Below are 27,538 nucleotides of genomic sequence, written 5' to 3' on the forward strand. Positions count from 1 at the left end.
CAGCAGCTTTCCGAACTGACCTTTTAAAGCACTTCACATTCCATACAGCACCTAGTATTCATTTCAGAACCTGGGATTCCACCTAAGGAGACGGATCTCCTATCCTTTTTTTACTCTAGACCTAGATTCCTGGATTAAGGGGAAAAAAAATTACAGATGTTTTCTGTGCATAAAAATAATCACATTTACGTTCACATTTTTGTTCATTTATAAATAATATGAATGATGAATATGACTGAATTACAGCACTTATCATTCAGAAACTGGGCAAGTCTTTCTAGCTTATGGAACAAAAACATTTGACTATCTATTTTTAATGAATGTCAGGCAAAGCTTGATAGAATATCAATATAACTAGAGGAAGAATATGCATAGAAGTTTATTCTTGCAACAGTGAGTATATTAAAATTTCAGTTTCAGTGACATAAATACCAGTGGAGTAATTTCCTATCAATATAAACAGCCTTCTAGGTTTCTATACCGTATCTGAGATCTGAGATCGGTCAAGTAACTTCACCAGGTAAGCATGGAAAGGTCCTGTGCAATACTGGTTTTGCAGTTAAATTTCTACTATGGCTTTTTCTCTCTCACAAGAAATATATTACAACAAATCCAAAATAGGCTGTTAGTCAGATTTATTGTGCTCACATTGCTGTTCAGGAAGTGGATTACTGACTTACCTAATTTTAAATATGAGCTGCAGTTGCACGTACAGTCACTGAGTCAGCCTGTTGTGTTCCCGCAGGTCAAAATATCTTTTAGGAATGTTTTCTATGCCTGAACTACGGGTGTGTACATGTCTAAGAGCAGACTGTAAAATGCCAGTATGTGATCAGCAGATTGACCAACAGGTAAAGCCTGGACTCATCTCATAGAGGGGTTTTGCTGTTGGTGTCTTTAAACATGGCTCCAGTATTTATCAGTTCAGCAGTCAGGAAACAAAGTAAGTAGCAAGACAGCACTTGGGTGAGAAAGACAGCACAAATCTGCATGGTTAATGTGAATCTATCACACCTTCTTTAGTTTGAAACATTCAAAAAAAGAGAGGAAAATAAGCTAGCATAAGAATCAAATCAATACTTGCTAAATCTTAGTTCTCCTCCTTTGTGGGTTTAGCTGGCCCTAGCTCCTTTTACTTTGTGCTGTTGAGTCAAAGAACCTCTGCATAGTTTTAAGCAGAGTTTAAGTAACACACTTACAATGCAAACCTTAATTGTAACTTTAATACCCTCATATGAATTTACCCAATGGACATGTAACTTCCCAAACATTAAGGCAGTGTTTACCAGCATGCTTACCTCCACGGTCCCGTGCTGCTAAATTCTGTCCTCTTCTTAGAGTAATGTCCAACTGGTACATTCCGGGATCCCCAGAGGGAAAATCTGCATTACTCGTTCCAACCAGATTTGTTCTCTGGAGGGGAAAAAAATAAAAATGCAATACCTAATGTTACTAAAAGTTTCATGTAAGGTGTATTTTTCCTTGGTATCACCATCCTGCTGAACTAAGACAAGGCCATATCCCATTCCCCCACCTCAGAGCTAATACCCCAACACCAAGGAACCCGCTCCTGTCTTCAGTATGACAATTCCTGAGCATCCTTTTTAAAAAAAAACAAAACAAAACAAAAAAAAAAGCCTGGTTCACATGTCAATGGTTAAATTTCTTAATTAAAAAAGGTGGTTGAAAAATAATTCTTTGATACCTGTATTTATTATGGCAACCTCCATTTTAAATTACATTCACATACACTCCTGGCCCACTAGAGCAGAATAAGTAAGAAAAAACAGACCTGGACCTTACAGTACTATTTGGACTAGCCATTACCAGTACTCTCAAACCCTGTATTTATTCAACAGTAATAATCTAGGCATTGAATAAACATACATGAGTTACAATTTTGTCAGCTACTGTACTACTTTGAAAGATGTGTGTTTTCTTCCACAGAGTTATGGGGGAAACTGGGGTGAAAAAAAATTATAAAGGCATTAAATGCAGCTGTATTCATTTGTAATACATGCCTCCATGTAATACAAACTCTTCATTTGTAATACATGCCTTCTTAGTTTGCCTGTATGCCAGGGCAAAGATAAGATTCTTAGTGGCACAAACAAAACCATAAAAAATAATTTTTTTAAAAAAAAGGAAGTCAGAACGAAGGGAACTCTCTGGACTGCATGAATAGTAACCCCATTTCTGTCCCAAATGACAAAGGAGAGAAATTATATTTCTTAGTATGTATAAGCTTTTGCAAAATAGTTTTTAACACATCTCTGTAAGTAGCATCTAATTACAGTGCACGCTTGGAACACCACATTTAATTTTAAGACTAGAACAACTGTATCTATTATACATTCACAGTATATACAGGAGCTTCATATATTATACAAACAGAGCACCACTGTTACATATTCTTATGACAGGAACTAAATCTTTTAAGACCAGCGCTATTAATATTTTATTATGCGATTATGGGGCCTCTGTAAGCAAAAAAAAGCAGCATGATAGAAACGTCTTGGAGACCACGTGTGTACTAAGTGCTACACCACTTCAACAAGAAACTTTAGTTGGTTCTCTTCCTACTACTCCCCTTTTCTTTTTAAGGTAATAATAAATCTGAAGCACGAAGGAATGCACACAATAAAGGCATTTTAACATGTGGTTTACTCTTTTTATTCCAGAGCCACAACTCTGAGCACCAGCATATCAACCTTTGCTGCAACATGTACAATGCTGGCCAAACCGCATACTTAGATGCTCACCACTTGCACAGCAATGAAACGGTTCAAAATTAGTGCACTTCAGAGAAAATGGTAAGATGCGCTTTGATTAGGCAGGGAGTGGTGTTCTTGAAATCTCTCAACATTTATCTCCTAATTTTGTCCTTGTAAAATAACTGCTGAAGCATGTCCGAAACTACCAAAAGACCTTGCAAGACTCTTGCGGAAGGCACCCACCACCTTCTTTTAAATGACTAACGCCTCACTGACCACCTCTTTTTTTCTTTTTTTTTAATGCATTAACCACAGAAGGATACAAGGTTGACAATAATGAATTTCCACCCCACCCCTGCAATGCTTAGTATCTAGTCCAGACAGAAATAAGGAAAAAATTGCATACTGGCCTAATCTTCAGCCTCATCCTAGGCCCCAGCATTTCATCAAGGCATTGAAAAGAAGAAACTTGCGTTGTGAAGTAAATAATAAACACCAAAACTTTCCTTCCCCTTTCTTGCCCTTCTACAAAAGCTTGCAGACCCAAAAGAAACATGGTGACTGCCAACATTTATAACCTCCTCCCTGATCCTTCCTCATGGCATCCCCCTCTCCCTTCCCCTCTGGGGTACAACACAAGCTCTACATTAAAATTCCTTCATTTAAACAGTGCCATGTTGCTCCTTTCTCTTCCCTTTCTCAGTTTCTTTTCAAAGCTTTTCCTTCCTTTTTTCTTGCAATGGAACTTCACTTTCTTTTTAATGTTTACATTAATTAGTTCTTCAGAGAGCTGCTCAAGGAGGCTAGAAACATGTAGGTGAGCAATTTAACAAGCCTACAGGACATAAACCATTACACTAATGAAATAAAAAGCAAATCGATATTAACCATCCCTAAGTATTAAAAAGTCAACCAGTATTTCGGCATCAGAACAGCAGCACTTGAAGTATGCAATTAAAATTAGAGGTTTTCATAATAAATGTAACTATCAATAAATCGGTTTTCAACCACCTTTTTTAATTAACAAGTTCAAAAGTTAAAATGGCAACTAATTAAAAACAAAGCACCACTTCGGTGTGGTCTGCAGTAATGAACGAAAGTTAGAAATGTTTGGAGAAGAAACTTGAGACCATTCATGAAAGCCTACAACTGCCCTAACCAAGGAACAGTTTCAAAACCAAATCTTCTGAACTTCCACATTCCAAGAAAAGAAGTTTCCTAAAACCAGGACAGTCTAACAATATGAAATAATACGTTTGCTCACTTTTACAGAAGCTCTGGTGTTTAGGCACATACTGAGATGTTTACCATTCTGGAGACATACAAGACCGAGGGGAGCTGAGGAGGAACATGCCCTTGCCCAGGCCTTGTGCCACTGCCACGCAAAAACCAATGTGAAGAGTCTGTGCAACTTAGCACTGAAAAAAATTAGTTTTCTGATGCCTGCGACTAGTATCCATGAGACGTTTCTGCTACCAAAGTTGACACAAATCTCAAACTCTTGTCATGAGGGTAATTAAAGGTTTTCATTTTTTTGAAAACTCCCATTTCTGCATCATGTAAAGAAAAAATTAATTGAATTTTCTCTAGAAAATTTTTAGAGCAGCTGGAAACTCTGGCTGCAGCTATGTCATGGAGCTGTTCACTGTGAAACCCTTTGTGATTCACTGATGTGAAAAGTTAGGCAAGTACTTCCACCTCTGTTGGTCACACCATGAGAGACACTTCACTGTGTTTTCCAGATTTAGCAGCTTAACAACTAGATGAACCGACTATTTTTTACAGCTGAACTAACGTCGAGCATGTAAAAGGACTGTAAGTTAGTTGATGGGTAGGTACATGCAAGTAGCTGCACACCGGTAATAAAGGAAAAAGCTATCTAATTTTTTGTACATCCAATGCTTCCACCATACGAAGTGTTCACTGGTCAGAACCTAGGTCAACCTCAGCATGCAAGAAAAATGACGCCATTTTGAAACTGATAGGATGGCTAAAATCACCACCATTCCCACATCATACCATTTTTCACCATTTGTTAAAAAAACACTATGAAACAAAAAGACAGTGAGTCTGATTCTGGTCACTAGGCATTACCTAAGTCAGGGATGAATTGGTTGAAGTCAGACTAGCAATTTATGGCTAAAAGATAAGAATCAGCAACATCGTTTGTGCTATGTGCTTACAAACCACATGGCAAAGTTTCAGGCTAACTCATTAACTTCTCCCAGACTGAGACCCTGAAGGTTACTCCCATTTTTGCCACTGAAAACTATCACGCTTTTATACCACCATGAATACCTACACTCTCCTTCAAAGCTCTTAATATTTCTAATAATTCATCAGCTCAACCAACATGAGAAATCAATGGCTTTGCTGCTGTTGTACAATTTATATACCATAACCTAGCACAACTTTGTGCCAGCAATTCAGGGGTTATAAGAGATTTAAGGAACCTTCTGCTGCAGAAAACAACTACCACTTCAGAGGAACAGACCTTCACATTTTGTATAGTTTGTTCAATGCCAAAACTGAAAATATTCAGCAGTGGAAAAAAAAAACCAATCTATACCTGGAATACACTCCCCTTTCCAAAAAGGGGAAAAAAAAAAAAATCTTTAGCAATACAGCCCAAAACTAACATTTTCCAATACTTAAAAGCGTATTTTGGAAAGGCATATAAACTAGATGGAAGTAGCATTCTTATCTGAGTCACTTAAGCAACAGGTTACAGCTGTGCTGATTTGCTGTTCCATTTCAATATTCTGCTAGAACACACTGATAATATGAGCAAAAAGCACTTATTTTTTTCCAGCATAAAATAAAGGCATCAGCATCAACACTTCCTTTAGTAGACAAAGGAAAAGGGAAATGTAACATAAGTCATATAAAAGGAATGACAATTGAAAATGGAGATCTGGCTGCACCTACTGCCCCTGTGCTGGGGTCCTCATCAGGAAATGGGATGGTGAAATGAACAGCATTCCTTTCATAATTGCATACAATAGACGAAATTAAAGCAAAGTGTCCTGCAAGGAGGAAGCAGCAGAACATCAACAGTCAAGGGTTCAGAGCATGGCATGAAATACTACTAGCTTTCAAACAGAAAAAAAATACCAAAAAGTTTGAAGTAATGTAAGTGTGTCTTCAATGCTGCATAAGCAGAATTTTCCACTCCAATTACTGCCTGACTCAAACTGATTTCTTCAGCTCATTTTCATTTGTCAAAGCTTCATGCTTTAGAAACACCGGCTTGCAAGAAATTCGGGAATTCTGAATATCCAAGTGGCTGTCAACTCCTGGTTGGTACAACTAATGGGAACTGACTGTGCTGCAAAAGGTACAACAATAAAGTCAAGTAACAAGCAATTTTTAATTTCACTTAAAGTATTTACTTATCTAACTTAAGAGCTATGATGATCGTGTCCTAAACAACACTTTCATTTTTCATTTGCATTCATTCTATTTTCCCTATTCCCTAGATAAAAAGGCAGGAGTATAATGTGAATCCATTTCAACAGTAATATAAAAGAACATTCTTGGATTTTAAATATTATTGGAAATATGCAGAAATTATTAGTAGCTTTTGATATGAACTAATAATGTGCTTTTTGATTAACCATGTATGTGATTCAGATGAGACTGGCTGTTAAAGCTTGTCCTACAACAGATGTTTCCCATAGACAAGATATGAGTATTGATAATGAAAGTGAAAAGCCTCAGCCATTGTTGTGAAGATTTTGAATTGGATAAAATGTACTGATGAACTGTAAAAGTCAGATTTTGCATACGTGCTCTTTATTACATAATGACAACAGTGCATACATGCTAGTCTGAAATGCCTCGATTACAAAGAACTATGAATTCAAGACTGTTTCTGCAGAATAAAGACATTTTTAAAGCTAGCATTAATCACACATACACACACACATTTTTATATATGTCAGTATGCTCTGAATGTGACCATCTAGTTTATATTGTCAGGAAATACACTGTGGCTAAATAATAGTCACAAGTGCATAAAAGATTAAGCCTCTTTCCTGAGCTTTATGGCTATAGCTGAAAGAGGTATTTAATCTGCTTATTAAAGAAAACCCTTCAGAATCAAATAGTAATACTGACCATTTGCATCTGCAGAATAATTGGAATATTTTTGGTGACATCTCTACTAATTGTTGCTCTTTGATTTTATTTGAAAGCAACCAAAAGCAAATGCTAATTTTCAGTATCAAACTGATTACTGTCAACAGCTTGCTAGATTTCCTTCTGAAAATGTAATGAATAGATGCAGAAAGAATAACAAAAGATGTAAACATGTTAACATTTTTAAAGTTTTGGTATTCAGAAGTACACTTCAAATCACTCGTTTCAGTTGCAGCATGAACCCTGTCTGGCAGCAAAGGAAACCAAACAAATACTGATATTGATATTAACAAAGCAATCAGAAGAGATTCCACCAAGTTTTTCCTCCTTCCATCTGCCTCCATATCCTGGTTTTGGGATGGAAAACTCAGTTTGCTGAGTTTATTCATTCAAATATACTATAAAATTTTACTGTGGCATCACTTTACTAAGATAGTAAAGGAAACAGAAAATAAAAACAAAGAATCCCTTCTCCATCAAGATTATAAATTTATTCTTGAATAAAGCAACCAGAGCTTCCTTCCCAGTTCTGTTACACTGCATCCTGGCCTCCTCACCCTCCCCCCCATGTTATTATCCTCCCTTGTTATATCACAAATTAAAAGCTCTCATCTGCTCTCTTCTGTGAAAAGCAACTGCTGTTATCATGCCAAATCCTTCTGGGGTTATCAGTGTTTCTCACAGACACAATAGTTCACATACATACAACAAATTGTAAGCACAGGGGTTTAGACTGTAAGCTTTTCAAGGACTGAAGAAAGTCTTTGTTTTCATATATATGTAAGGGCAGATAATTCTGTGCTGCATTTTCCAACTTTTATTCCTCTTTTCACCCTTACAAGTATATTGCCTCCACCTCTTTGTAACAAGTTGTGTAACAGTTTTTTTGAAAGTCCAAAGACATTTTACCACTTCGTTTCCCCTTATTTGGTACTGCTTTGATAAATTCAAAGCTTTTTAATCTACTGTTGAGCAATTCTTTTGTAGAATACCTCAGTTTAAAACTACTATATTTGTACTTCCACTATTGAGTTATGAATTTGTAACTAGAATTTGATCAGGATCGTAAGTACAGAAATATCAGTATTAATCCATTGTCTTTAAAATTTTTAAATAACTTATTTTTGCCCAGCACTCCAGTATAGCTACTGCTTTTAGCTAAACATAGTCTTGGTAAAAATTCAGCTGGTTTAACACTTAGATTTTGCTCTGTGAACAAAGTGATTTGTTACAACTTACTGGTTTGCTCTGGAACCCTTTTGTTAAGCACCTTTTTCGTTGACAATGCTTCTTCATTAAACCAGGGAGTAGCACATCCAGAGTAGGTTCTTCTCCAACAGCTTTGGTGGTGGGGCCGATATAGAGAAACCCCTGTGGCCCTGCCAGAGGCTGTACAGTCCGTCGCAATAGGACGAAAGCCTCCCCAACCACTGCAGGTGCCTTTTCAGGAAAAGGTTGCTGCTGAAGATGAAGGCAAGGACGGATTTTGTATAATTCCCTTCTGAATAACATTATAGAGGAGATCAGGAATAAATTATGTAGGTATGCTAGATAAATCAATGCACTTCTCATTTGACATACCTAATTAAAACTGCAGATCAGCACAATGGCTAGGGTATTCCTATTGCTTTCTCTTCAAAAAATCCATTGTGACACAGAATAAGGAAACATTATACTTTGTTTAAACTAAAACAAAACTATTTTCTACAAAAGATACCCACATTTCTAAGTCACACTGTTAGCTGGTCAGCAGCAAACTACACAAAGCATTCAACAAAAGCAGTCCTAACCCTGCAAACATGTATACAAATGGACACATATCTGAACACCACCAAACACACAGGACTACCAACCCTCCCTCCCTTCACAGCACTGAGCTCTTCTTATGTTTTAATTTGTGCGAAAATTGACATTGTGAACTATCATTTCAGGAAACTAAAAGCAACAGAAAAACATTTACCCGTAACATGGTTGCAACATCCAGTATAAACGTAAGCTTCATGTGTATTTGAGGAAAACATTTTCTAAATACATTATCTAAATTGCCTTGCCTTTACAGCCTATAAAATTCACGTGCTTATTTATGTAAGCCTGAAAGCTACGTCAACAGAAAAATAATTTATTCCTGACTGCATATAGTTATCTAGCATTCTCTCTATTAAAGCACAAGAAAAAACTTTCTTTTCTGGCATCTAGAAATAACTTGCTTTTCAGAAGCAAGATATAAACCAGGAAGAACTGGTTTTGACATGTTCCCAGTACAAAACTTCTTCAGTTAAACCAGTACTACTGGAATGTACTACAAGTACCTTTCCAGAATTATCTTTCCTTGCTGCACGGAAACTAGTAACTGTACTGAAGACAGCCATGCGGTTTCAATATAGTATCACAAGTATAATTAGTCGCCAGGGACTTCAGCTGAATGGGGCAAAGACATTTGCAGGCAGCAATTATAATCAAGATCACTTTGATCTGATCTGAAAAAACCGCTTCCAAAAACTGGAAATTAAATTCATCTTAACCCATATTCAGGTCAAGTCCACAATCAAAACCAGAGTAAGATTCTCCGCTACTGAAGGTTTCAAAGTCTCTAAACAAGACGAAGAGTGTCTAATTGTCCTTGTTCCTTTAAAGGTATTTTCTTGCATGATTTTTCAGAGTCTTTATACCAGCTGGTCACAGAAGGGCTTCCTACCAACAACAGGTAAACTGGTGAGTCCAGAAATAGTTAAACCAAAACTCAGTGTAAGCTGTGCAACAAATAATGGCAAAGAAGAATCTCCTAGAAAAAAACAAGTTGTAATGAGGACAGTCAAGTGCTAACCATGTCATTTTTGGTCTTCATTAGAAAAGCCTATAAACATCTAAGAGATGGGTATTAATTCTGATACATTTATGCACGTTATTTTTTTTCCTAAAACCCCCCACAGGCTTTCAGCTATTATATTGCTCATGAAAGCTCCTTAATTCAACACAGATGTCTACTGCATAACCTTTGATACAAGAATGAGATGCAAATAATGACCACACACACATTTTCTGCAGTCATCTATCCAATAGATATCTAAATGTCCATATTTGAGCATCTTGGAGGATGAGAACCTCAGCCTGACTGCAAGATGCCAGCTAAGGAGTAATTCAAGTTTCTCGATTTTGAACATGACAAAAAGTAGGTCTTCTGTATTGAAAAGATGTGCAATACTATTAGGCTTAACAGTCTGAAAGAAGATGTTACTGAAGTCATTTGGTTTTCTTCCTATCTATAGCAAAGCCTAGAACTGTTGCATGATACTTTAAAATACTCCAATGTCTTGACTGACCCAAAAACTGTTTTAAGTACAGAAAAAAAATTAATGGATGCTTTCTGTAGATAGAAGCTGCAATGGCCAAGCATGTCGTAGCTAATTTGCTTTAATAATAACTTTGTGAGTAGTGGTATCCACCACAGGGCACAAGTTTCCAGCAGTGCACACATCTGCTTAGGAGCCGGTATCACCAAATGCCAGATAAAATGGGAAAGTGCTTTCCTGTGGGCATTACCTAGTGCATCTCTGTCAAGTATCAGAGAGTGACAAGACAACTCCCAGCTCCAGAATAAACCCCTCCCGTCATAAATAACTGATCAAGGGCCGAAGAAAAATAAATGAAATGCAGGCAGCTTTCCAACAGAACGCCTGTCTGCTGACCGGTGAAGTAATGATGAAGCTGTTCAGGTGAGACAGTAGCAAATGTAGGGCATTTTTCCTCAAAAGTTCTACTACTTCTTTTCTTCTGGTGATTTCCAGTGACAGGTTATTTTTCTAAATAGATGTAAAATGTTTATTAAGCTGTATATTACAATGGCCGAGTTTCTGGCAGGGAACTGATGCCTCGCCTTTGATAACTCCTGGAGGCCTGTTAACTCGAGGCTGCCTATCAACCCTCCCGGGCGCCAGTGGCAGCTGTTTTCTGGAGCCTGTATTGAATGCCATCAGTAACTGCTCCCTCTCAGGCTGCTTGACAAGCTGCCTCTCTTTCAGGTTGATGCAAGTTCTCTTCCAGTCCTCCAACAGTTTTTCAGTAACACACAATCTAAGAGAACTTCATTTATTGAGAAGTGTGGACAGCCCACAGTCTTAGAGCAAACAGTTTCTTAGTGGGTGTATGAGGCAGCGTTGCTATTCTCCTCCATGAGTTACTGAAGACCTTATAATAGTGCCGAATAGACAGCATGGTCTGTTACCACAGCTTTGTCATCCAGAGATAGATGAGGAAATCTGAGTTATTAGCTTGTTTAGCCCTTGATGTTTTTATGGGGGCAGCTCATAGTTCAAGAATTGACTCTTCAGAAAGATGTTTCCCTTCTCAATTCATAAAGAGATATAGTCCTGATTCATCAAGAATTTGTAAATACAGTCTGTTCTTACAATGATACCCAAGGAGACCCAAAATTTTGCAAGTGCTGGAAACGATTCCTAAATGACACGATTAATAATGAAGCACATATGAACCATTATCATACTTATCAACTCTCAGTTGAAGAAAGTCTTCCTAGAAGGGGGAGAACAAAAATAGCTGATTGTCATCTTTCAGGAGGCAACTGCTCACCTTCTCTCATGAATTTATACTATTAAAAAGTTTTTGGTCCCTTCCTTAATGCAAATAGTGCCATTATCACAAAAATCATCATGCACAACTCTCAGAAGATTAATTTAACATCTTTGAGTAAAATAAGAGTATTGGCACAGTAATTGAGAAATTTCTGGAAGCAAAATATTCTGTGAGCGCCCACAAAGCCAGCATCATTACAACCGGAGAAGCTAACCGTGGATGGATGATACTAGAAAATTTAGCTGAAAATTCATGTACAGTTAGCACCGTTGGAAAAAATACTCCCATCAATTGAAGTCTTCTGACAAAGCCGTAACCTAGTACCAACAGGCCAGTTCTGCTAATGCGGATTCAAACAAGTGGCAAGATCCCCACAAGGCATCCTGACCACTCAGCTCAGGAGAACCAGTATCAGCACTGGTGTTAGGCAACATGTCCTTCCTTTCAGTGCCTGTCGTTCATGGCATCTGGTCTTCGCCACCTTTGCAAAGCACATAAATGTTGTGAGATTATTCATCCTCCCTGGAAGAACATAGGAACGCTACAGGGCTCCACCTTACAGCTGCCCTAGCACAGTCCCTGCCCAGCCACTGCCAGCACCAGGGGAGCACGGGACAAAGCCTACTGAAGGTCCCAGGAGAAACTGAAATGACAGATACCTCTTCACACCCCAAACGCCTGCCATAAATTCCATCGGACTGTTGACCAGTAGCCTCTGCTGAAGTCTTTCATCCCAGGTCTGAGCTGCAGGCAGAGGACCCGCTATCCCACCACAGGCACACTGACATCCCATGGGATAGAGAGGAAATCGACATCTTGTGTTTCTGTCACTTAGCCTCACAGCGAGTCCTACAATGGGAGACCTAACGTCAGCTCCACAAGGTAAAATAGAAAATAAAGAAATAAGCAAAGCAACTGACCGTTAATGACGGATTTTTAAGGACGAGCGAGGTCAGGGACAGCTCAAGCTGCAGCTGGAGAAGGAACTGGCTTACCCCGGGAATTACTCCTTCTCCTAACGCATCCATGTTGGATGTGGTAGCTCCAGATTTGCCTCATTCATTGCTGCTGACTAGGAAGTTCTTCAGTCCAAGTGTAGTGGCATGTGCCCAAAACACAGCAGAGTAAGAAGAATTGATTTTCTTCCACAAGCAGACAGCTTGCTAGAAATCCCATGGACATTCCCAGGTAATTAGAGCTGTCTCAAATATAAGTGGGCTCCCAGAGGAGATGCTTTCTTTGCACCATTACTGATATACTTCATTTGACCTAGCTATATGTGCATCTCGGTGGTTTCTCCACCTGGGTTAATCCCTTCAAGGAGGACCGTTAAACAGAATGGGAATTACTTTGAAACTCAAGGCAATTTGGTCAAGTCTGCTGAAATTCGTTGCAGCATTCTGCTCCCTAATCTCATTCCCAACCCTGTCCCCTTCATCTATTTTTATTTTAGAGGGCAATTGAGCAAAAATTGCTTATAAGGAAAACCTATAATCACAAGGGAGAAAGGTTTACTCTTAGTTCCGGAGATTATTTTAGGAAGAAGAATACCACTCTTCATTAATTACTAAATAACAAATAGTATGCAAAATATTTCTAGAGCAAATTTTATTATCAGATTATTCACCTTACTTGTGAAAAAAGTGACCAACAGGCTAGCTTATCCCATGGGAACGTGGAGCGGATTACTGGCCTCGGTCTTTAGTCACCAGAATTTCCCACAAGTGTTTACAAAATGATCACCTGTAACTGAAAGGTAATTTTAAAAATATACTAAATGTGTAAAGGGCCTTGATAAACTGATTAGAGAGTAACGCTTAAAAATCTATTTCGAGTGTAAAACAAAACCTTAGAAAAAGTTAATTAAAGGGAGTTTTTCATGACCCCTCCTCCTGTTTCAAGAGCTTATTTTCAGTTTTAGGAGGTCACTCAACACTTCTTCCCCTTCTACTCAGCACTGATGAGGCCACACCTGCAGTGCTGAGGCTCCCTGGTACGACAGAGATGCAGACATACTGCAGCAAGTCCAACGATGTGTCACAAAGATGATGAAGGGATCAGAGCATCTGTTACATGAGGAGCGGGTGAGAGAGCTGGGACTGCTCCGCCTGGAGAAGGTGAGTTTCCTATCCAAAAGGGGAGTCCTACCCTTGTGTATAAAACCAGCCAGGCTCTTAGTGGTGTCCTGTGACAGAGGAGGCATATAGGATATTCCACTTTAAACATGAGAAAAAACTATTTTTCCTGTGTGAGGGTGATCAAACACTGGAGCAGGTTGCCCAGAGAGTGTCCCTGAAGATACTCAAAACCTGCTCTGACACGGTCCTGGGCAACCTGCTTGAGACGACCCTGCTCTGAGCAAGAGGTTCAACTGGGCTACCTCCAGAGGTCCTTGCAAACCTCGGCCATTCTGTGATTCTCTGTTGCTTTGAAATATCACGGTAAATAAAGTATATGCTGACCTCAGCTACCTTTCCTCAAAGTGCTGTTGTGTGCCTTCCACTTCTGGATGGACTGGTATGGCAGTGCTGCAGTTGGCATTCAAAACTACCACCCTCTCCACGACTTGAGAGCAGAGTATGTCCAAGATATCAAGATATGCATAAACCCTGAACACTTCCAAGCCTATATATATGCCTTGCATTTATGCTGCAGTGCTCACATATGTCGTAACCTAAACCTTTCCCCTGCACATTCCAGTTGTCTTCTGTAAAGAAATCCATTATTTTCAAAGGTACAGCAAGACATATTGTGTATGACTATATAAACATGAAGTTGCTTCCTGCATGCACTTGAGAGTGGATTTACCTGCACTCTTAAAAATCCCAAGAGTATAATCTTTTTCAAAAATGAAAAAACCCTGCTTCTTTAAGCAGAATAAATGAAAAGCATCATGAAACACATTAGATCCGACTTTCATCTGTGCAGAATTATTCAGTTCCCGGGACAAGCAAAAAGAATGAGCACTCCTCTGCCATTTTGGTTTTAAGAAGATTATTGGAAGCTACATGGGCTGTCTGAGCACATTTTTGCAAGTACACATGCACTTGCACTCATGAACACATGATGCATGCACAAAGTAAATGGAGAAATAAAAGCAGTCTGTAAGGGGATGAAAATACACTGAAAAGACAAAAATCACATGCTTTTTCTGTCCAAAATAAACCTTTAACTTCCTAAAACTATCAAGTTGTGAAGCATTAAAATCATGTCTGCATTTCCTTTTTCTATTTTTTCCAAAGACTAAGTCTCAGGCAGATGCAGCACTACCCTAATTTTTGACAACTAGCATTTCTATCATCTCTAGAGAAACTGGCAATATCACGCACAAAAATCCTCTCTCTTGCCTGAAGAGTGCAGAATTACACTGCAAGTTATGTCAAACATGGCACTTGAAGGATAACTCAACTGGGAACTCAAGACAGGTGTCACATCCGTATCAAAGATGATCTGTGAACAATTAGCTGTCTCCATTTCAAACCGAGATAAATACCTGAAGCCAACATATATGCCACACGCATCATTACCTTGGAAAAAAAAATCCACTTGAGTCATTGTTTTTAAAAATACACTGTCCACATTTTCACAATAGAAAACCACACTAAAATATTTCTAATTCAATTTTCCATAATATTAATCATAATCAATTATACACATATACACATACTTACATAACCTAGGTTATTCAGAAGTAGTTTTATATTTAAATTATATGACAAAGTTATATTTTAAATTTGGGGAAACTGTCAGAACAGGGCATTTGATTTATTCTGAATCAATTTTAAAGCAAATTCAGCAATAGTGTCACTACCAGTAAAACAACCCTAAACTGCTTCTAAGAAGAACTTCCTTAGTGCTTGTTGTACTCACAGTTCAAAAGACCAACGTTACAACGATAACACTAGTCTGTTAAATACACATGGCAACAACATTTTTAAAGTAAGATTCCAGTTTTACAGCCAAAACTAGATTTACTTGATCATGTGCTGCCTAGATATTTAGACACATTCAACTGCCATTAAGGAATGACAGTGTGTTGCAGCCACAAAATCTGTAAAAATCCACAAACTACTCAGCAGAAGACAGGTATCTGAGAGCAATTTAAAAGGAAGAATGACAGTCTTTAAACTACCAAACCTGTAAGTAATTAAATAAACAGATTCTTCTGTTAACATAGAGAATTCAGCAAAAGAATGACAACAATGAGATTTCAGAAAATCTCCTGTATTCTAAACTACTGCAGATTATTAGTCTACTTGTGAGTGACTGATGCTTCTCTCCGTGTGATTTTGTATACTCTAAACTGAAGAAACAATTTTCCTCGTTCTGTATTATCCACTTACGGCATGCTGTTTCCGTCAAAAGCTAACATTTAATTATTTTCAAAACAGAGTTTTAAATTACCTACATTTTAAAGCAGGATGCATATAATACTATATCAAAGCATGTTAGACCTTATAAAAAAACTAAGTTCCTACCTTACCAGGTCCAAATTGAGAAGTTCCTCCAGCTTTCACCTATCTAAAATAGTATTAGAGGAGTGAGTTAAACATCTTTTGCTTCACAAAGATACCTGTGAATCTGAATTAGCCTTTCAAGCTGACAACTGCTCAGTTATACTGTTCACCTCCAGCTGGTAGCAACCGCTCTGTGCAAATATCATTTGACTGCTGTTGCGAACTGCAGCTACTCAGAATGAAAGTAAGATAAGTCTCGATATGTGAATATGCTTCAACACATATTCAGAGGAAATGACTCAACTATCTCCACATCTTTAAACACTGAAAGCGGCTTCCTCCCCCCTCCCCCACTGCAGATGATGGTGTAAACTGAAGGGTTCCGTGGTTTATTTATTAAAGCTCAACTGGTGAACACTAAATTATAGATCATCCCTACACTGACTTTTTTTCAAACAATACCTTAAGTGGAGAAATACTAAACTTAAATGTCTGTTTTAATAAATGACATATAAGTATTCCATGAAAATAAAAGAAAAACACATACTTTCTATCCTAGTATATTAATTCTGAAGATATTTTGAGATTTAAAAGCAGTATTCAGATACCACCTGATATTAATCTCATAAAATTTTAGAAAAAGTCCTTCTTGGCCATTATAGAAATATCAGAAGCTGAAAAAGAAGGAACTGAGATAAGGAGGAACTGATAAAAATGTAGATATTATCCAACTGAATTTCAGTAAGTATTCAGTTATAACTGAATAAGTATTCCACAACTGGATACACACTGTTCTTTCTCTGGCATTAGAGCCCATCCAGTCTTATACACCTTTAGTATGACACTTTATTATAATTTCTTTAATCTCTACCCACTGAGTAAAATTTTGCTTTAATTTAGCTTGAATCTTGAATACGGAAAGAGAAATGGCTCTCCTTAAAATCTCTATATGTCTTTTACATTTTGTAATCATTTCTGTTCCTTTAACATCCCTCTGTATCAGACGGTTTCTGATCTATGGGTTCTCAATTTTCTGGGGTTTGGTTTCTCTGCAGTAAACATCATATTCCACAGCCAATGGGAAACAAGCACCATTTGGAAACATGGATTCTCTCTTCCTCAATCTCTCCATTCCACAAGGATGTTCCTGGATGCTTGGGACTCCCTCTTGGATTGGTGCAGTTCACCCAGGAATATGCAAGTCTAGATTTAAATCCAGGTGTGATTTTGAAATACTAGTTTTAAACTTTAGGGATAATCAGAAAGCACACAGCAGACTGCACCCAAATGGGCAAACCACTTCTCTCAGGAAGTCATTGAAATAAGTGATTTTAAACACTGAAATAATTGATTCAATATATATCATTAGTGGCTGTAATGAAACACCATTAAGAATTCCAGATTCTTCCTTCAACAGCACCTTGCTACAAAGCAGAAGAGTTTGGTGGAATTAGTTATCTCGTATCACATAGTAGCCAACCTGCACACTAGACTTGGTCAGGATGTTACACCTTTTTCTTAATTTTAGGTTAGTGTATCACTTCAAAATGGTGGTGTTCAATATCCTTTTGGTATTCATTTCAGGACAAAAAAATAAAAATCACCCCTAAAGAAAAAAGAGCGCATCAGAATCACTCACCTAAGGAACAAGACTCTGACTACAGGTTCCGATAGGCCTGGATGAGATGCGATACACTGAAATAATAGAAATCATAGGAAATGAGTGCAGAAGAAACCTCAAGAAGTCGTCACTCCCATGGCATGCAAAAACATCATATATGTGACATATACTGATATATATATGACACACATGGGACCACAGATATGACACTACCAGAATCTCCATGCCATCAGGTGAAGACAACTTATATTTTGGCAGACTTCTCACTACTAGCACCCAGAAGTAACTTAGAAGAAGAGCTTAACAAGGAGTAAAGCATCTTCTTTCTCTACTACAAGATATATTTTCCCTAAACCAGCAAAGTTTTATTTTAAAAAATGATAGGGAGTGATGGCTTTGTTATTAAGATAAGGATCTGTGCAGCTTTTGTGGCTTCAGATAGATGCACCTGCCCTTGCCTATATCATTTAATCCCTCTATGCCTCATTTTCGACCACTGGAAGCAGCATAATTCTCCTTTACTTTGCAGATGAACGGCAGAGCACTCAGATATTGCTGTGAGAGGGTCCATGAAAGGAATAGTAACATTTGTTATCTCCCTGACTGCAGCTCTGGAGAACAATGAATTCATTTTTAAGCAGCACATATGTTGCTGTTCTCATTTAACGGCAATTTCCAAAGAACCTCACGTATTTTCCATAGAGGAAAAGCAAGCAACGGAGGACAAACACTATGGAAAGAAGAAACTGTAAGGCGTATGTTTTTTAAAGCAATGTCATCTATCACTGCTGTCTGCCTACAAAGCAGTAAAGCCCATCTGCTCCAAACTAATAAATACTAAAAGACAGGTTCTTATATGTGGTCAAAATCCATCTGTGAAGAGCTCTTTGCAGAAGTGGCTTAAAAGATGGTAAAACAGCCATCACTTTTCATGATGATAAAAGAGAGCACTTTGCTACTGAAGACCACAACAACATGCTGAAACAGGCATGCTGCTGATGGGGACCCACCCCAACGAGTCTCTCAGACTTGTGGATAAAACAGGGAGATGGAGATCACTAAATTTCCGATCAGGTGCGTTCTTGGGAAGGTATCCCCTTTTTGACTGATGCCTCCTGAACTCTCCGTCATCCAGCCAGTCCCAACAGCTGCTCTCCTGGGTCCTCACGCTGAGGGTTTCCCCCAAATCCACTGGTGACTTCTCTTCTGTGCCAGCAGAGGCGGGAAGGAAATGAGTAGGGACTGAGAGATGCTGTCCAGAGTGCTCAAATGGATGCTTGGATGAAGAGGTATGATAGTGAGCACCCCACACTACAGTATACGCACAACTGTGCGCATCTCCCAGAACGGCAGGAGAAAGTCTTTTTTTGGACTCCTTTTTTTCATTTCAGAATGTGCCTCTCTCCTTAGTTTCTAAAGGCACATGATGATGTATTGTTACACTAACAAATGTCTTGCAGATTTGGTTTCTGAAACCCTATTACAATGGATGAGAAATCAGTTATTTGGAAAGCAAAAGAGGTCTCAGCTCTCTCCTATGAGAAATCAGACAGCAGACAATGGACCTGTGACACTGAGTAAACTGTGTTTAAAATGTGCGTTGTCTGATGAAGCTCCTATGCCAATGAACACACACAATAAAAACACTTTCTACAGAATCCATGCGCACATTTCAGTTAGATGACTTAGCTTTTGAAACAACCATCTGAAAAGGTTCTTTACTCATATTAAGAAATAATGAACTGTGATTAACTACACCCTAATCTACTCATTTGAGTAAAGCATTGTACATTGTCCTGAAAGAGCGGAACAACTTATTTCAGCTGTTCCACTTAGATGCTGTTATTTTTCTTCAGAAAACTTTACAGCTTCATGAGCAGCACCCTGTTTCCCAGAGTTTGCTGCAGCGTTCAACAGGAAAATACTACCTACAAGAGTTTTGTAATGTTACTTCCCGATTTAGCATTCTAAATTAATACAGAATTAATGAGATAGCTTTTGCTAGTATTGGTACGATAGGGGGAAAATAATTTTCAGTTCGTGAAAAGATAGCAATTTTAACGCTGTAACAACATCTGATTAGAAGGATACAAGCATATTGCAGTCAATATTAAACTGACAATTACTGTATTTCTTTCAACGCAAGAACTTTGTTTAATGTGATAGCATTTTTTCCTTAATTTCACAGACTGCAGCTATGTTCACTACTGGTGAATGCCTGATCTCCTAATCACAGGCACATTTAGCAGCACTTGAGTTGCCCTCTGTGCAGCAGAAGAATTTTTCAGGCTGAGCAGCCTCAGGCAGGGAGGATGCCACCGGGCCAGCGCTCCTTCCTTCGTTAACTCTGTGGGGCCTTAATTTCATAACCGAGAGACAGAAGAGCAACCACAACCATTAGCGACAACAGTTAACTACAAATAATGGTACCGAAACTATGACGCAGCTAGTGTGAATAATTTACGTGAGTTAAACTACTAATGCCAATTTCCCTATACCTTGACTAATGCCTCTGTTTTCCTCTGCCTAGTGACAGCATACTTCATCTCAATTTCTTATTAATTACATCTGCCCACATGAATTATTTCTGCAGATGGAATCAAACACACTTTCCTGAGATATTGAGTTTCCTACTGAAACATGAAAAAAATACTAAAAAATAAATAACAATTTTACTTTACAGGCCTCCAGACAACTTTTTTTTACTTTACAACCCTACAGACCACCGAGGAGTCACTTGCTGCCTACTGGGAAGAAAGCTGAAACCAGCTACTCTCTGTACAGGTAGAAACCTTAGAAATTATTACTCTAGTCCTACCCACTGTGAGCACACTTCTCCAAAAAGCAGCCATGAGAGTGCATCTTCCAGGATGAGAATACCAGGCTTCTCATGCCTGTCTGCCTCTTATACAAAAGAAAGGTGGTGAGGATGAAGAGGCCCTTGATACAAATCAGAACAAAAATTTCAAACACAAGAACCACAACTGTCCTTCCAAGAACTTCACAACAAACCCTAGAGATAGGGAGCAGCAAGTCTGGAAGAGATACAAAAGATCATCTACGAATTTCCCAGGGAAGATACTATCTACCAAATAGTCTGCTAGAACTGAGTTATACTGGTATCCATCCCATCACTTACACTTTCATGCTACTAGCCAACAGAGAATAAAAATGCTCCTCGCAATATGTTGCTCACAAAAGAATCACCTGAGGCAGGGATATCAGAGAGGGTGACAAATCAATCTTTAAGAGAGGCAAATACAAATACACAATCTTTAGACCAACAAGAGTTCTAGAAGGCCTGGAACAGCTGCTGCAAATGGGCATTGATGCTGTCATCCCATCCTGTGCCACTGCATTAGGCAGAGAGCGTGGCTTCACCAACTTCTGCAGCAAGCCCACTTACCTGTAAAGAGTCAGCAGCCTATGCAACAGCCAAGCTGACAATAAACCTTTAAAAATCAGAAAGATTATATGGTAATATGCTTGTATAGAGAAGTGTGGAAGAAAAAAAAACCACACCAAACAACCAGAAAACCAGACGGGCAGTCATTTGTTTTTCACTTTTTACATAACTAATGCAATTTATACCAGTTTTCCAATCCTCTGAGGTATATAAACACCTAAAGGTTTGGGAAATTCCACAGGAATACAGCAGTTCTGCTCACCTGCTACTGGTACCTAGTGGCACCCACTTGTGCTCTGCTCAGCTGAAAAAGTGTATTTTTCATCTGAAAATGTTCTAAATGAGGTCACCAAAACCAAGCTGATAGCCTACTATGATGAGATCGCTGGCTTACTGGATGAAGGGAGGGCAGCAGGTGGCGTTCATCTCCACATCTCCGAAAGGGTAGTCAAGCATTGGAAGAGGCTGCCCAGGGAAGTGGTTAAGTCCCCATCCCTGGAGGTATTTAAAAGATGGGTAGCTGTGGTGCTTAGGAACATGGTTTAGTGGTGGACTTGGCAGTGTTAGGTTAACTGTCAGACTTGATGATCTTAAGGGTCTTTTCCAACCTAAACAATTCTATGATTCAGTGATTAACAAGGCTTTCGGCACCGTCTCCTGTAATATCCTCGTCAACAAGTTGACACAGCATTGACTGCGTAAGTGGACAGCAAGGTAGGCTGAAGACTGGCTACATCACCAGGCTCAGAGTGATACAACCAGCAGCACAAGGTCCAGCTGGAGGCCAGTCACTAGCAGTGTACACCGAGGAGCAATACCGGGACCAGTATGCTTAGCATCTTCTTTAACCGCTTGGAAGATAGGGCAGAGCATGCCCTCATCGTTCACAGATGATGCAAAACTGGGAGGAGTGGCCAATGCACCAGACAGTCATGCTGCCATCCAGTGGGATCTGGAAAGGCTGGAGAAACGGGGAAGTGCCAAGCTCTGCCCCCAGGAAGGAACAACCATACACCAGTAAACACTGGGGACCAAAGAGCTGGAAAACAGCTCTGCAGAGAAGGTCCTGGTGGACACCACGCTGACTGTGAGCCAGCAACCTGACCTTGCAGCAAAGCAGACCAAGAGCCTCCTGGGCTGCATGAGGCAAAGCAGTGTCAGCAGGTCGAGGGAGGTGGTCCCTCCCCTCTGCTCAGCACTGGTGAGGCCACATGTGGTCTGTGGTGTGTTATGGGCTCCCCAGTATATTAAAAAAAACCCAAGACATGGAGTTACTGGAGCAAGTCCAGCAAAGGGCCACAAAAATGACGAAGGGGTCAGAGCACCTGTCATACAAGAGAGGCTGAGAGAGCTGGGACTGCTCCACCTGGAGAAGAGAAGGCTGGGGGGCTCTTATCCATGTGTATAAATAGCAGATGGGGGGAATACGGAAGATGGAGCCAGGTTCTTCTCAGCGGAGCCCAGTAACAGGACACGGGGCAATGTTCACAAACTGAAATACAGAAAACCCCATTTGAACACAAGGAAAAATGGTTTTTACTGTGAGGGTGGTCAAACACTGGACCACGTTGCCCAGGGAGGTTGTGGAGTCTCCCTCCATCCTTGGAGACACTCAAAACCCAGCTGGGCACAGTCCTGGGCAACTGGCTGTGGCTGACCCTGCTTTCAGCAGGCTGGACAAAATGATCTCAAGAGGTCCCTGCTAACCTCAGCCACTTGGTGATTCTGTGAAAATCTTTGCATTTCATCTGATAATGTAAAAAGAGAAGAACTGTTTGCAGACCTACTGATTAGAATCTCATTTTTCAAGACACTTCAAGCTAATAGTCTTCCTACGTTTGCCGATGAAGTAATTACTGATAATAAATTAACTTAAGGAACCATAAAATAAAGGTCAGTCTAAAAAAAAAAAAAAAAGAAAAGTAACGGTAGGTCCAAGGAAAATGCATATTAAGAAAAGAAACAACAAATATCAATTACTATTTTATTACAAGCTACTCAAATATTTGGACTTATATTCTCTAAGCTGTATACAGATGTTTTTTCATATAGATGCGTACAATAATACAAACAGTACGTACAAAAATATAACAAACTACATTATTTAAGACACTGGTTTCCCAGGCACTTTAATCATTTAGTGACTGCTGTGATAAAGATGACAGGATAATGCATTTTCTTGCTCCACAAGGTATTTTGAAATTTCTCTTTTCAGCTGAACAGACTGTTGTGCACAGAAATGCTCACTGGTACTGTTAACATACACCTTGGTCTATCACTCACCATGACGGTCATATTGAGACCTCAAAGGCTTGTTCATAAACGATATGCAGTGGAGGCTATGCAAGCCATGAGCCTCTGCTGGGAATCTGCAAAATCATTTAAAGATTTGCTTTGTTTTACTTACAACTGTGTTTCTGAAGCAGCTTGTTAACTTTAAAGGTATAAATGATCAAATGGCAGGCAGGTTTAGGGACAAGGGCAGGCTTTGGACTTTGTAATTTGATAAAATTACACCTGCTACAGTATAAAGTTAGCCCATCATGTTCTCTTATAAACAGTTTTAATGCAAAAGCTGGCCTTAGTTGTTCAATAAAATACATTTTGACAAATTTTACTATTGGACTATTTGCTATTTGACTTAAGACTGTATTCTGGTTTAGACCTCATTATTAATTATCAGATACTGTGTTTTAAACTTTTGAGGAGAACTGAGAAGTAGGATTTCATAAATTAGAAGGATTTGTCAACTTGAAACACCTACATGTCAATTTTCTTTTTTTTTTTTTAATGTAGCAAAAGGATAGCATCTATGATGATTCGATAGTGATGGAACACTGTCAAAAATAACTTACCAAATTGATTACCGTGCCCTCTTTTTAATCCTCAGCAATTATTCTTGTAGATTTCTAAATCTCACTTATCTGATTAGTATACATATACTAACCTCTGAAGAGTCATCCTGGGATAATAGTTGACTTTTGCCACACCATGATAAAGTCAAGCTAACAGCAACTGAATGCTTCCACTGCTTATAGAAAGGGGAGCAAATAAGTACAACCTATAAAGAAAGCTTCCTCTCCAGTAGATTTGTGCTTGGAATCAGATGAAAATGTAGTTTCCCTCCTTTCCACTAGACCTAATTTCACAACTTCAGGTAACTTAAAGTGTATGCAATTTACAGAAGAGAGAAGGGAGTAAAGCAACTGCACGTTTCCTCCTGAAGAGCAAAATGAAGTTTTGCTTGAACTAGAAAATATGTAACCTATGCCAACATAAACACACTACAGACAGATGCACTCTAGAAAGAGTCACCATGTCCCAAGTTACCCAAAACCAAAGCGCACTGAAACACCTTCTTTTTCCTCCCTTACCAGGGAAAGCTAGCAAAAAAAGAGAGCATTTCTTCCTTTAAAGCACTGCTGAATCAAGCAAATGCAAAATGCATTTTGATGCATTTAAAACTTAGGTCCAAAAAAGGCAATGATAAGAACTAATGGAGCTCTACTTATTTATTTATCTTTTTAAGAATACATTTACTTATACTCAATTAGGAAATTAGTTTCATTGCTTACGTATAATGGAAGATAATGTCTATAGTATTTATATCAATTCCTGGAAATATTTCTCCAGGCCTTTCTGGATTACATATATTGAAACTCATTCTAGCAGTTCATTCATGTCTGTGAGACAACTGAATACAACTTGAGACGATTTTGGTTACTCTGCTGCCTTGCCGTATGAATCAGATAATCTGCTCAGGTATGCCTACGCACAGTGCAAGACCATGCACAACCCCTAGCCAGCCATGAACAACCTGGTTCCAAAATCAGGAGCTCAGAGTCAGGCACGGATGAGCAACTCCATGCTAACACATGTACAAATGCCCCCGGGACCTTAAAATGTTTCTTTTCTACATTGTTCTTCGATGATCTTATGAAGCTCTATAGTGACATGTAAGTGGGAGGAGCCAATTCAGGACAATACTTACTTTTTTATATTCTCCCATAAACACACTCTCAGGTCTCTATCACAGTCCACATGCAAACTGGGTTAATATCTCTTTTCACACCTTCACAAAATGGAATACGGCAATTCTTACCAGCTGAAAGATCTGGCAGAATTCACATCCCCTTTTTTTTTTTCCCCTGCCCTCTGGCTTGGAATACTTCTAACACAACATACTTGATAAGTTTCTTGTAACTTTCTCTGGGTAGATCTCTTCTGTGTATTTCTTTTGCCTACCCTAACATCTTTCAAATCATAAGAATTCTTGGGGGAAGAAATCTATTTTCATAGCAGCATGACAGGCAAAGCTACCATAGATATTAACACTTATTTCACCTATTGCATGGAAATTACAGCTTTCTTCCCCTAACTCAAGAGCTGTCTAACTTTTGGTAGGTGGATTTGACGGTAGGACCCATAGGTTTTTCACGTGGTGGCACAAGTCATAGGATTTTGCCCTAAGACCTGAAAAAGTCAGTTTGACCTTAGTACACTAAGTGGAAACCACAGCTAACACACAACAACACAAACACATATTAAATCCTTACTCTTTCCATATTAAGTACATTATTTGAAATTTCTGGTTCTGTTCCTGTCACCTGTAAAATACATCTCTCAGCTCAGTTGAGTATAAAACTAACCAGAGATCATACAATAAAGAGCTGTTAAAAAGCTTATGGAAAAGGAAATCCTGGTAAAGAATAAACCCTAATGCAGGTGCTCATTTAGATTGATCATTGCTCATTGATCTCATTTCCCCAAATGAGAGATTAACATCTTAGTAGAAATTCTAGGTCTATAAACACAATCCTGAATAGCATTGATTCTCCATTTTAAAACTCATAATTTTGAAATGCATCAGCACTTTGTAACCCACTTTGAACTTCCAGTGTCTGATGCATGAAGACAGGTCTCATGTCTATGTGGAGAACCAGGGGATGCAAAAATGTTGAAAACTTATATGCACACACTTGCAATTCTGCTAATGATTTCTTCTTTCTAATAGACAAAGGCTTTGTTAACTAAGTACCCATTAAAGATGACATGCAAAAGAATCTTGTACAAGGTCTTGCATTTTACCTAATTTGAAAAAGCATTAAGGATTTTGAAATAAGCAGTTATTCATGTAAATGAGAGACTATCCACTTACAGTTATGTAATTAAGTACTAAGGGAGCTACCATCTTACTAAATGCTAATGGAATTTAAGAAAAAGCTCTATGAAGAACAGAACCACCTCAGTTTAGACTCATAGCCCTGGTGCAATGTTAACTGCTGAAGACATGAACTTGGTATAAGCAGACTCTTGAGAAATGAGACTGGTTCACACCTCTTATTTTAACCACTGAAAATGTATAGTGTACCTTCATAGGCACAACGGGCAGTTTCTGTGTTTGTACAGATCTTACTTTTCCTCTGGTTAAAAATATGTTTTTAACAAATATTATGGCTGAGGGTACAGTTCAGACGTCAACTGAGCATACGTTATGACAGATGTTTGGTTATGACAGAAGACCAAATTAAGAGAGAAGGAAGAAGGCCCAGAGAGTGTCATGACAGGGGACACTTCTGCTACAAAAAAGACATACAGAAAAAAAGTCTGTGCTGAACTAAAATAGCCTGAAGTCATGGTAAAGCAACTTAAGAGTTTTTTGCATAGCTTTACAGACTTGTGTAGATCACCTTGTAGAATACACCATGTCCATCAATTACACTGCTTATAAACTTAAGACAAGTATGTTTCCAGAACTGATTAAACAAACACCTCAGACAGCACACATACCTCATTCACCTAAAATGCCCTTTTGCATCCCTTGACTTTATTGGGTTATACTTTGCCCTTTACTATAAAGCAGTCATCTTCGATACATCAAAGACATGACCACCATGGAAGCGCTCCAGTTAACCTTCAGGACTCTCCTTTTATAACAACCACAGTAAAGAGGATGAAACCTGGGACACAGCCACTAAACAGAAAGGGACATAAAAATCATTAGAAGTCATACAAAATTCATAAAGATATTTCCTCCAAATCACTCTGGCACCAGATTTTAACTTTTGTATTAAAGTGCAATTTTGTGTGCAGTTTTGACCAAGGAACGCCATTATAAATAGCACCATATTGTGTAGAGCTAAGGAAGAAGACAGTGAGACTCTTCCTCTGGATGTGGTATTTTGTCTCTTTTTAAAACAGAGAGCAGGGAGGTCCACTTTCAGAAGCAGTGCTGGTCTGTGAATTCCAAGGGCACCTCTCTGACATTTGGCTTTTCAGCTTGAAGAGGTGCAGGATGTTAAGTTTCTCATCAAGAAAATATTAATAATAATAATATAACTAACAGATTAGTACTAGGTGCCTCACTGTAGCCAGCTGTGTTACACAGGGAGCCTAAATGTGCAACTCAGGACTGTGCTTTCTGGTATGAGGCCAGGCACTTCTGGAATTTGCTGTAAGTATTCTCAGAAACCTTTAAGTGCTTCAGTGACTTTTGAAATCTATGTGTACTGTTTAATTGTTGTTACAAAGCTGCAGTATCAGAACGCTTAATCTTCTTTCCATTACCACCTTTCAGTGAATTTTTACGTAATTCCTCCTGGACAGTATA

The 27,538-nt window shown here is 38.8% G+C and overlaps 1 protein-coding gene across 1 annotated transcript in view; it reads right to left on the reverse strand.

The window, feature by feature from the left end:
* MCTP1 (multiple C2 and transmembrane domain containing 1) overlaps positions 1–27,538 on the reverse strand; it is a gene marked incomplete at its 3' end in the record, with an annotated part of 281,417 nt that overhangs the window by 171,976 nt on the left and 81,903 nt on the right. Inside the window, exon 2 of the mRNA XM_082337413.1 lies at positions 1,299–1,413. Within this exon, the coding sequence (XP_082193539.1) occupies positions 1,299–1,413 (115 nt within the window). The remainder of the gene's footprint in view (positions 1–1,298; positions 1,414–27,538) is intronic.

Source organism: Platalea leucorodia, assembly GCF_965183815.1.
Source record: "Platalea leucorodia genome assembly, chromosome: Z".
In the NCBI taxonomy this organism is placed as follows: Eukaryota; Metazoa; Chordata; class Aves; order Pelecaniformes; family Threskiornithidae; genus Platalea; species Platalea leucorodia.